This window comes from Mesoplodon bidens (genome assembly GCF_964165515.1).
Source record: "Mesoplodon bidens genome assembly, chromosome: 17".
NCBI lineage: Eukaryota > Metazoa > Chordata > Mammalia > Artiodactyla > Ziphiidae > Mesoplodon > Mesoplodon bidens.
In genome coordinates, this window is record NC_138174.1 from 365,403 (window position 1) to 377,922 (window position 12,520).

Genomic DNA, 12,520 nt, shown 5'->3' on the forward strand with positions numbered 1-12,520 from the left:
AAATGTTCATTGTTGCTTGTTTTCAGATTTCTGTAATGGGTCTATGTTGCTTTTGTAGCCAAAACGTTAGCTTGATGTTTCTACAACTAATACAGTATATCTAAGCATCTATTATTGTATTTTGTATTTGTATGTGGTCCCCCTACCCCTTTTTAGGAGACTGAAACTGTGGAAGAAATTGATGAAGCATTGAAGGTGGCAGGCCAAAATTTTGAACAATTAAGTATTGCTGTAAAAGTAAGCATTCTGAATGATCAAAGTCTATCATTAATTAAGGCATGTTCTCTTTAAATGTGTATATTTAGATGTAACATCACTGAAGGTAGAGCTTAGCGCGGAGTTATTAAGTATGATAATCTAATGAGAGAGAAACGTACAAAAGAATGGAAAACTCTCATGGCCTGCTAGGATTAGTCTCCCAGCATTGTTGTGCTAGCAGCCTACTGCAGTTGGAGCTCTATTAAAGAACTCTCATTTCTGCTTGCTGTGAGCTGAATTTTGTCTTGGAAGCATTGCAGATCACCCTTCTAACATTGCTCATTATTTGGCTGTATACTGTTACACTGAGTCTTATGCTCTTTTCTTTCTTACCTCATCACCCAAGAGAGAGACTCCCTCATTTATTGACAAACAGCAAGCTCCTTGAACCTAGCAATGGCAAATTTACAACCAGAGCATTCAAAAGGTTATAGTTGATATGAAATTTAAGACTTCGACAGATGAATTTAGGAGGGGGGTAAAAATTCAACCCATAACAGGTTCATGTCCTTCTCACATGCAAAATACATTCAGCACATCTCACACCCCCAAAATTCTTAACCTATTTCAGCATCAACTCTAAGTCCAAAATCTCATCTAAGTATCTTCTAAATCAGGTATGGGTGAGACTCAGGGTATGACTCATGCTGGGGCAAAATTCCTCTCCAATCTGAAAGTGTGAAACTAATAAATTATCTCCTTCTAAAATACGTTGGTTGGGCAAGCATAGGATAGACATTCCCATTCCAAAAAAGGAAAAATTGAAAGAAAAAAAAAAGATCTCAAGCAATGATTCTTTGTTTAAATTTATAAAGAAGTATGTAGAATAGTCAACATTTTAATTCAAGTATTTTTAAAATATATAGGTATAAAGTTTTTTTTTTTGGCCGCAGCATGCAGGATCTTAGTTCCCTGGCCAGGGATTGAACACATGCCCCGGTACTGGGACCGCAGAGTCTTAACCAGTGGACTGCCAAGGAATTCCCTAATATTATATTTTAAGTTTTTATGAATTTAAGGAATCCTGCCAGAGAGAAACTCAGCTATCCAAAATGATTCATTTCCTGTGCTGATTAAAAGTGATAAGAAGTTTAGAAAACTTAGTCAATTTTCTAGGCCTTTTTGCTAATTTATCAGTACAGAGTGCTAACAAAGATGTGATCTTGTTGACAAGTACCAGGATTTAAAGTTTAATCTTTTGACTTATTTTTACTATCTGATCTCTTGTGTTGTTATTTTGAAAAGTCCAAAAAGTACCTTTTACTTTCAAAAGTATGTTGAATAGTACAGTTCCTACAAAATAAAAATACCAAATTAGGTCTTTGTGTTATGCTCTTCCCAGATGCTCGAACATATATACAATCAAAGAAAAGAGGAGACAGTCAGTCTTATAGAGGTTCTGGAGAAGCAGTTTGATCAGCTTTTCACTTCTCTTGATTCCAGGTAATAAGTTAAAAATATAGACTCAGTGCAACTGAAGCTTTTAACATTAACTTGTCATTTTATTCCTTTGTACAGACTGAAGAAATGAGTAAATTTTAAACGAGTTTGGAAGGTAATGGGTGGTCCCTACAGGCTGATGTTTACAGCTTCAAAATGAAGAACTATTTATTTATTCATTTAGCCTATTTGTCATCTGGTCCCAAAGCTGTTAAAATAAACAATTTCTTTCTTAAAGCAGTCAGCACAGAAAAATACTTTCTAATTCTGAATCCTGTTGTAGAATTCAGCATACTTGGGAAAATGCAAACATACATTTTCATGTGGATAATTCCATCTTTTTTTTCAGGTATTTGCATCAGAGCATATAATACTCTAGTGATTTTTCTAAACAAATACCATACTGTTACATATCCATTCTTTTTAAAAACGTTGATATATATGATCTCAAATAACCTTTAATCACACTTTGCATTTCAAGAGACAGGCTCATAAAAGTTGTGATAAATATATTTAGAACTGGTACTTGCCTGTTTGGCTCTTAGTTCATTTTTTCAGTCTGATTAGGATGACTAGAGCATATGCTCAACACCATGAATGAATCAGTTGATATTCTTTATTCCTCAATGCTGATGGTATCTCACATTTGGTATTTAATTATAACACTTCAGTGATAGGTCATGTGCATGCATTTAAAAAATATTTCTTAAAAGTAGTGAATATGGGGCTTCCCTGGTGGCGCAGTGGTTGAGAGTCCGCCTGCCGATGCAGGGGATGCGGGTTCGTGCCCCAGTCCGGGAAGATCCCACATGCCGCGGAGCGGCTGGACCCGTGAGCCATGGCCGCTGAGCCTGTGCGTCCGGAGCCTGTGCTCCACAATGGGAGAGGCCACAACAGTGAGAGGCCCGCATACCGCAAAAAAAAAAAAAAAAAAAAAAAAAAAGTAGTGAATATACATAATGAAATTTACCTTTTTAACCATTTAAAAATACAGTTTAGTGGTGGGAGGAGGGGTAAATCAGCAGCTTGAGATGAACATACACACACTATATATAAGATAGATAACCAACAAGAACCTACTGTATAGCACAGGGAACTGTACTAAATATTCTATGGTAACCTTTTTGAGAAAAGAATCTAAAAAAAAAATGAATATACGTATATGTATAACTGAATCACTTTGCTGTATACCTGAAACTAACACAACACTGAGTATCAACTATACGCCAATAAAATTAAAATTAAAAAAGTACAGTTTAGTGGCATATGGTAATTTTATGTTTAACTCTTTGAAGACTGCCAAACTGCATTCTATGGTGGCTACACATGTTACATTCCCACCAGCAGTGCACAAAGGTTCCAATTTCTCCACATCCTCACCAACATTTGTTGTTTTTTTTTTAAAAGATGAGCCATTTTCAGAATGTGAAGTGATGTCTCTTTTTTGGATTTGACTTACATTTCCGTAATGGCTGGTATTGTGAAGCACATCTTTTCATGTGCTTATTAATTGACCATTTGTTTATTTTCTCTGGAGAGGTATGTATTCCAGTCCTTTGCCCAATTTTGATTTGGATTATTTATTTTGTTGTGGTTGGAGTAGGAGTTCTTTATACATTGTGGATGTTAGTCCTTTATCAGATACATCATTTTCAGATATTCTCTCTCTTTCTGTGGCTTACCTTTTGTTTGTGTTTTTTAAAAAAGTTTTTTATTGGAGTATAGTTGATTTACAATGTTGAGTTAGTTTCAGGTGTACAGCAGAGTGATTCAGTTACACATACATGTATTCTTTTTCAGATTCTTTTCCATTATAGGTTATTACAAGATGCTGAATAGGGTTCCCTGTGCTGTACAGTACGTCCTTGTTGTTTATCTACTTTATATAGGGTAGTGTGTATCTGATAATCCCAACCTCCTGATTTATCCCTCCCTTCCTTTCCCCTTTGGTACCATAAGATTGTTTTCTACGTCTATGAGTCTGTTTCTGTTTTGTAAGTAAGTTCATTTATATTATTTTTTAGATTCCACATAAAAGTGATATATGATATTTGTCTTTCTCTGACTTCACTAAGTATAATATTCTCTAGGTCCATCCATGTTGCTGCAAATGGCATTATTTCATGCTTCTTTATGGCTGAGTCGTATTCCATCATATACATATATCACATCTTCTTTATCCATTCATCTGTTGATGGACACTTAGGTTGCTTCTGTGTCTTGACTATTGTAAATAGTGCTTCTATGAACATTGAGGTGCATGTGTCTTTTTGAATTAGAGTTTTCGTCTTTTCCAGATATGTTCCCAGGAGTGGGATTGCTGGATCATATGGTAACTCTATTTTTAGTTGTTTTTTTTTTTTTTTTTTTTTTGCGGTACGCAGGCCTCTCACTGTTGTGACCTCTCCTGTTGCGGAACACAGGCTCTGGACGCGCAGGCTTAGCGGCCATGGCTCACGGGCCCGGCCGCTCTGCCGCATGTGGGATCTTCCCGGACCGGGGCACGAACCCATGTTCCCTACATCGGCAGGCAGACTCTCAACCACTGAGCCACCAGGGAAGCCCCTATTTTTAGTTTTTTAAGGAACCTCCATACTGTTCTTCATAGTGGCTGTATCAATTTCCATCCAATCTGGAATCAATTTCCATCCAATTTCACTCTACACCAACGGTGTAGGAGGGTTCCCTTTTCTCCACAGCCTCTCCAGCATTTATTATTTATAGACTTTTTGATGATGGCCATGCTGACTCATGTGAAATGATACCTCATTGTAGTTTTTTTTTTTTTTTTTTTTTTTTTTTTTTTTTTTTTTTTTTTTTTTGTGGTATGCGGGCCTCTCACTGCTGTGGCCTCTCCCGCTGCGGAGCACAGGCTCCGGACGCGCAGGCTCAGCGGCCATGGCTCACGGGCCCAGCCGCTCCGCGGCATATGGGATCCTCCCAGACCGGGGCACGAACCCGTATCCCCTGCATCGGCAGGCGGACTCTCAACCACTGCGCCACCAGGGAGGCCCTCATTGTAGTTTTGATTTGCATTTTTCTAATAATCAGTGATGTTGAGTATCTTTTCATATGCCTGTTGACCATCTGTATGACCGTCCTCTTTGGAGAAATGTACGTTTAGGTCTTTTGTCCATTTTTGGTTTTTTTTTTTTATATTGAGCTGTATGAGCTGCTTGTATATTTTGGACATTAAGCCTCTGTTGATCACATCGTTTGCAAATATTTTCTCCCAGTCCATAGGTTGTCTTTTGTTGTCTTGTTTATGGCTTCTTTTGCTGTGCAAAAGCTTGTAAGTTTGATTATGTCCTATTTGTTTATTTTTGCTTTTATTTCTTTTGCCTTGAGAGACTGACCTAAGAAAACACTGCTTCTGTGGCTTGTCTTTTCACTCTCTTGATAGCATTCTTTGATCCACAAAAGTTTTTAATCGATAAAGTCCAGTTTATCTGTTTTTTCTTTTGCTGCCTGTGTTTTGATGTCATATCCAAGAAATCATTGCCAAATCTAACATCATGAAGCTTTTCCCCCCTGTGTTTTCTTCTAAGAGTTTTACAGTTTTAGCTCTTACATTTAGGTCTTTGAGTCATTTTAAGCTAATTTTTGTATATAGTGTAAGGGAAGGGTCCAACTTATTCTTTCCCATATGGATATCCAGTTTTCCCAGCACCGTTTGTTGAAAAGATGGTCTTTTCTCCATTGCATGGTCTTGGCACCCTTGTCAACACTCAGCTGAGCCGTACCTGTGAAGACTTGGTGCTGGGTGCTCTATTCTGTTCCGTTGGTCCATCTGCCTGTCCGTGGGGCAGTTGCACACTGTTGTAGTTACTGCGGCTTTGTAGCCAGTTTTGAAGTCAGGGTGTGTGAGCTCTCCAACGTTGTTCTGTTTCAAGGTTGTTTTGGAAGTTTAGGGTCCCTTGAGGTCTCATGTGACTTTTAGGATGGGCTTTTCTATTCTACATGAAACATCATTGGGATTTTGATAGGGATGGCTTTGAATTGTAGATTGCTTTGCGTATGGACATCTTAACAATATTAAATCTTCTGGTTCATGAACGTGGGAGATCTTTCCATTTATTTTGTCTTCATTAATTTCAGCAGTGTTGTGTAGTGTACAACAAGTGTACAAGTCTGTGGCATCCTCAGTTATGTTTATTCCTGAGTATATTCTTCTTTTTATTCTGTTGTAAAATGAATTGTTAATTTCCTTTTCGGACTGTTCATTGTTAGTGTGTAGAAATGCATCTGACTTTTTGTGTGTTCATTTTGCATCCTACATCTCTGCTGAATTCGTTTATTAGACCTACTAGTATTTTTGTGGCATCTTTACCTATAAGATCATGTCATCTGCAAAAAAAGATCATTTTCCAACTTCTTGTAAATTTGAATGGCTTTTATATCTTTCTTTTTTTTGCCTATTTACTCTGGCTAGAACTGACACGATATATTAAATAGCAGTGGCAAAATCTCACGTCCTTTTCTTACTACTGTTCTTAGAAGAAAAGCTGTCGGTCTATCATCTACTGTAATGTTAGCTGTGGGTTTTTCTTACATAGCCTTTATTATGTTGATGTAGTTTCCCTCAATTCCTAATTTGAGTGTTTTTATCCTGAAAGGTGGTGAGAACGTCACATCCTTTTTCTCTATCATTTGAAAGGACCCTGTGGGGAGTTTTACTTGTTTCTGTTAATGTGGTGTATAACATTAATTGATATTCATATGTTGAAGCTTCCTTCATTCCAGGGAATAAATCCCATTTGGCATGATGTGGTATTCTTTCACTATACTGCTGATTCAATTTACTAGTATTTTATTGAGGATTTTGCATTAATACTTGTAAGAGATGTTGATCTATAGTTTTCTTGTAGTGTTTTCATATGGCTTTGGTATGAGGGCAATGCTGGTCTCATAGAAAAAGTTAGGAAATGTTTTCTCTGGCTCTTCAGTTTTTTGGAAGAGTTTGAGGAGGATTCGTGTTAATTCTTCATAAAATTTTTGGTGAAGCCATCTAGTCCAGGACTTTTCTTTTTGGGGAAGCTTTTGATTACTGATTCAATCTTCTTACTTTTTTTTGGTCTGCTCAGATTTTCTATTTCTTCATGATTCAGTGTTAGTAGGTGGTGTGTTTCTAGGAATTCATCCATTTTGTCTAGGTTATCCAATTTCTTGGCATACAGTTATATACAGCACTGTTTCCAAATATTTTTTGTTTCTGTAAAATTGATCATCCTATGCCTACTTTATTTTTGATTTTAGTAAGTTGGCTCTTCTCTTGTTTTCCTAGATAGTGTAGCTGAAAGTGGTCAATTTTGATCTTCTCAAAGAACCACCTTTTGGTTTCTTTGATTTTTCTCTGTTTTATCCTATTTATTTACTTACTTCCACTCTAATCTTACTACTCCTTCCTTCTGCTAGCTTTGGGTTTAGTTTGTTCTTTTCTGGTTCCTAAGGTGTAAAGTTAGGTTGTTGGTTTGCCATGCCTTTTTTAATGTGTTTACAGCTGTATATTTCTCTTTTAGCTCTGCTTTCACTGCATCCCATAAATTTTGATACTTTGTTTTTCCATTTTCATTTGTCTCAAGATATTCTCCTTGTGTTTTTTTTCATTCATCCATTTGTGTTTAGTAGTATGTTATTTAATTTCCACATATTTGTGAATTTTCCAGTTTCCTTCTATTATTGATTTCTAGTTTCATTCCATTGTTATCAGAAAAGATACTTTGTATATTTTCAGTCTTTTAAAATGTATTAAGACTTCTTTTTTGCCCTAATATGTGGTCTAACGTGGAGAGGGCTCCATGTATGCTTGAGCAAGATGTGTATTGTCTGGGTGGAGTTTTTGGTTTTTTTGTTTGTTTGTTTTTTGTTTTTTTTGTGGTACGTGGGCCTCTCACTGTTGTGGCCTCTCCCGTTGCAGAGCACAGGCTCCGGACGCACAGGCTCAGTGGCCATGGCTCACAGGCCCAGCTGCTCCGAGGCATGTGGGATCTTCCCGGACCGGGGCACGAACCCGTGTGCCCTGCATCGGCAGGCAGACTCTCAACCACTGCGCCACCAGGGAAGCCCTGGGTGGAGTGTTTGTATGTTAGGTCCAGTTGGTCTACAATGTTGTTTAAGTAGTCTGTTTCCTTACTGATATTCTGTATGGTTTTTCTGTCCACAATTGGAAGTGTAGGATATTGAAGTCTCCACCTATACTTACAGAGCTCTCTCTTTCTCCTTTATTACATCAATGTTTGCATCATATATTTTGGGCCTCTGATGTTTGGTACATATGTATTTATAATTGTTTTATCTTATTGGTGAATTGACCCTTTTATCAGTCTATAATGTCCTTCTTTGTCTTGTAATAGTTTTTGACTTAGTGTCTATTTTGCCTGAAATTAGCATAGCCACCCTAGCTCTCTTTCGGTTACTATTTGCATAGAATATCTCTTTGCATCCATTCACTTTCAACCTATGTTTCTCTTTAGATCTAAAATGAGTCTCTTATAGACCTAACTATATGCTGTCATTAAAAAAAAAACCCAGGCTTCTCTGGTGATGCAGTGGTTAAGAATCCGCCTGCCAATGCAGGAGACACTGGTTCGAGCCCTGGTCCAGGAAGATCCCACATGGCGTGGAGCAGCTAAGCCCATATACCACAACTACTGAGCCTGTGCTCTAGAGCCCACAAGCCACAACTGCTGAGCCTGCGTGCTGCAACTACTGAAGCCCGGGCCCCTAGAGCCCGTGCTCCGCAGCAAGAGAAGCCACCACAATGAGAAGCCTGTGCGCTGCAACGAAGAGTAGCCCCCGCTCACCACAACTAGAGAAGGCCCGCGCACAGCAACGAAGACCCAACGCAGCCAAAAATTAATTAATTAATTAAAAAAAACTGTAATAGATTTCAGTTCAGTTGAATGCCTCATTAACCATGTTATATTATTTAAGTTCATAAAATAGTGAATTTACCTTTTCAATACTGTTGAGTTACTTTAAATTTACTTTCATAAAAATGTTTATGAAATACTGAAAAATAACTTTATCTTACATGAAGGAAAAAGAACCTGTGTGAAGAGGTAGTAAGAAATATGGATGATTACTTATCAGATATAATAACGGCTAAAAGATACATTGAAGTGAAAAAAAATGATTTGGATGCAGCTATGAAGATAGCAAGAGAATTAAAATCCACACCTTCTCTAAGAATATACTGTGACCTGAATCAGGTAGTTTTACCAGTTCATAACGTGAATTATTTCTGTGGTGGCTTATATTACCTACTTTGGAATATAGTATTTAAGACTTAAGAAGAATTTGTTTTCCAGATTATCCTAATTTGTATTGGCATCAATTTAGAATTCTTAGGTGTTTGAATTCTAAGATAAACATTAATAAACTTGTTTGGCCTTTTATTATTATTTACCACTTAGGGAAATGGTGCAGTAAAGTCTTTATAACACACAGTCTGAGAACAAGTAGGATGACATTGAGTCAAAGGTTGTTTCTAGGAGTTGAGTTAAAAATGAGGACAAGTAAGAGTAGTGAAGTAAACAGGACTATTTTCTTTTTATAAACAGTTAGGTATGACTGTCAACTCTTGACTTAGAGACTTATCAAGATGCCATTTAGGTTTTTCTCCCAGCCCCCAGCTGTGCACCTCAGGAGACAAGGTGATTCAACTCTGCCCTGTCATCCAATCATGTGCCTAGAATTAGGCAGCAATAGAAACATGTTTCTTATGAGATCGTTTGGCAGGATGGGGTTAACCATCGATCCTCTTTGCTAATTTCTGTCTTGCTCCCTTGGGGTGTAGATTCTACTCTGTTGACTTTGAATCTTCAGGGCCTCATTACCCATAGATGATCAGATATTTGGATTGAACTGAAGTATAAAATAGAAGCCATTGGTTTACCTGCCTCCAGAGTCTTGAACTTTGAAGGAGAAGAGTTTGCCACTATCTTACCTTGACCAGGCCTCCTTCCAGCTGTAGTTCTAAGAATAGTAATAGTTCCTGTGTATTACATGTGAGGCATTAGGAGGTGAAAAAAAGTAAAATTTGGTCTTTACCCTAGTTAGCTGCATTAGGAAGATGGGGGGGAAAAAAAAACAAAAACGTTTAAGGACAGCGGTGCAGGTGCAGAATGAATCTGATCAGAATTCTCCCTGATCATGTAGCGGTATCCCATTTATTAACTAGTGTCTTTTGTTATCTGTTAATACATATCTTCAAAAGATTTTAAATATTTTGGGGGGAAAAATTCATAAACTCTTATTTGCATCTCTCCCTTTGCTTGCCTGAAATCAAACCCTGAGCACATTAATTAGTGAAAATACCTAAAGGGTCTAGTTTTTTTTTCTAAAATCTTACTCTGTTTCAACGGTATTTATAAGAAAGCAAAATGCACATATGAGTGATACTTCTCTTTTGATTTTAGATTATCTGGACTTTGAAATTAACATTTGAGAGCGAATTGTCACAAGTCAGCTCTCTAAAACTAAGGAACTCTCCCAAGTAAGTAAGTTAAAATTCAGGAGAGCGTGGTAATTAAATATAAAAATGTATTAGGCTAGATTTATTAAAGTAACAAGCAGTTATAAACTGAGAATTTGGGTCAAAAAATGTTTCCCAAATTAGCAACCAAATTAAAATAAGTATAATTTGTGATAAATTAGAAAGTTATTTAAATGTTCTGTGTTTCAGAGTTTTTAATGTTAGCAACTAATTTTTTATTAGGGAAAGTAATAAACTTGTATTAGAACATTTTTTATGCTAAGTATTTAATTTTAGGTTGAAAATGAATTGCAGTGAGATCATCTGTATGTTCAATAATATGGGAAAGATTGAATTTGAGGATTCAACAAAGTAAGTATGAGAATGGCAATATGCTATTAGTGTCTGACATGGTGTAAGGGACAGAAGTATTATTTGAGACAGAAAAATTGATGTTCAGTGTAATATTTATGATTCAAAAGCTGAAAAATAATATAAAGGGCAAAATGGTTTCTATCAGTTAAATTCCACAGAAAATATTTAAGAATTAAAAGACCTAGAAGGGGTCAGTATTCAGTGATATATATATGTCAGAGTCATCTTTTTATTTAATAAATTTATTTATTTATTTATTTATTTTTGGCTGCGTTGGGCGTTCGTCGCTGCGTGCGGGCTTTCTCTAGTTGCGACGAGCGGGGGCTACTCTTTGTTGCGGTGCGCGGGCCTCTCACTGCAGTCACTTCTGTTGTCACGGAGCACAGGCTCTAGGCGCATGGGTTCAGTAGTTGCAGCATGTGGGCTCAGTAGTTGTGGCTCGCGGTCTCTAGAGTGCAGGCTCAGTAGTTGTGGTGCACAGGCTTAGTTGCTCTGCGGCATGTGGGATCTTGGACCAGGGGTCGAACCTGTGTCCCCTGCATTGGCAGGCGGATTCTTAACCACTGTGCCACCAAGGAAGTCCTCCAAGTCATCTTTGAGATTCATTCATTCAGCTAGCATTGAACACTGATGTTGTGCTAGGCTCTAACACCCTAGATACTGAGATTTATGCAGAGAAGTTTAAGTAGACAGTGACACACATAAATGATAAAGTACATACTTGCGATAGTAGTTTGTGCAGAACTTAATGGAGATGCAGAGGAAGGGAATGATCAGTTCTTTGAGATGTAACGGGTCTTGGAAAGAGGAGACTTTATTTTCCCTCATCCATGAAAAATGAGTAGCAGTTGGAAAGGAGGACACAAGGGAGGCTGGCGGGCATCTTTGCAGAAAGAACTGTGTGGGCAGTGAGACCACATACTACATTCAGGGACCTGCGTGTATAATTCCATACGGCAGAGGATGCAGAGAGGCTGAATCCTAAAGACTTTGTCTGTTGTGTGGTGGTATTTGGACCTTATTTCTTAGACCTGTGCTATCTGGTATGGTAGCTGCTAACCACGTGTGGTCATTTACATTTAAGCGTAAATTAAGTAAAACTAAATAAAATGAAAAATTCAGTTCTTTGGTTGCAGTAGCCACATTTCAGGTGCTCAGTAGCCATGTTTGGTTAGTGGCTGTCAGGTAGTGCAGCACAATTTCATTATTGCAGAAGGTTCTGTTGGACAGCACAGCTGTAAATAATAGAAAGCCGCTAAAAGATTTTTAGCATGAAAGTAAAAATAATTAGGTTACATTTGTAGAAGATAATTCTAGTGAGCATAGAGGGTTCTTTGGAAGAATAGGAGGCCGGAGGCTGAAGGATGGGTTAGGCTGTTATATAAATAGTCTCAGCAAATGATGAGAAACCAAATGTAGGGAGTAGCACTGGAGAGGAACAGATAATGACAAATGCTGAATAGGGAAAAGTGGTGTAACTTAGTAACTGTTTGGGTGTGGGGAATGAGGAAAAGGGAAGCACCCTCAGTGGTTTATGGGTCTATATTTGGTGATGAATTGTGGTGTTATTCACCAAGTTTGGAAATACAGGAAGAAGAGTTGGGAGGGGGAAGATAGTGGGATATGTTGAGTTACTGTTGTTTACTAGGTATCTCGGGAGAAATGTCCAGAGGGAAGTGAGCTGTATGTGCTGAAACTTAACAGGAGGTTCTGGATTTCATTCTTGATTTAGGAGTAGTCAGAATGTAAATGGTTTAGAAACCCCCAAAATAAGTTTATTCAGTTGTAGGTGGTATGACTCCTAAGGAAATCGTCCCCCAACAAGCATCACGTTCATTACTCTGAGGAAATAATGAGGGTCCAGCTCACATCCTTACAAGCTCAGAAACAGACATGAGCAGATCTCACTCTAAGCCAGGTAAACTCATGTAAGCCAAGTTCACAAAACTGACATATAGTCAGAATGCTAGT

The 12,520-nt window shown here is 37.7% G+C and overlaps 1 protein-coding gene across 1 annotated transcript in view; it reads left to right on the plus strand.

Annotated features, from left to right (window-relative positions):
* The window catches only part of RNF17 (ring finger protein 17), a gene marked incomplete at its 5' end in the record, with an annotated part of 124,006 nt that overhangs the window by 20,655 nt on the left and 90,831 nt on the right, over nucleotides 1-12,520 (plus strand). Inside the window, 5 exons of the mRNA XM_081214444.1 lie at nucleotides 157-237; nucleotides 1,601-1,701; nucleotides 8,738-8,909; nucleotides 10,119-10,195; nucleotides 10,472-10,546. Of these exons, the coding sequence (XP_081070570.1) occupies nucleotides 157-237; nucleotides 1,601-1,701; nucleotides 8,738-8,909; nucleotides 10,119-10,195; nucleotides 10,472-10,546 (506 nt within the window). The remainder of the gene's footprint in view (nucleotides 1-156; nucleotides 238-1,600; nucleotides 1,702-8,737; nucleotides 8,910-10,118; nucleotides 10,196-10,471; nucleotides 10,547-12,520) is intronic.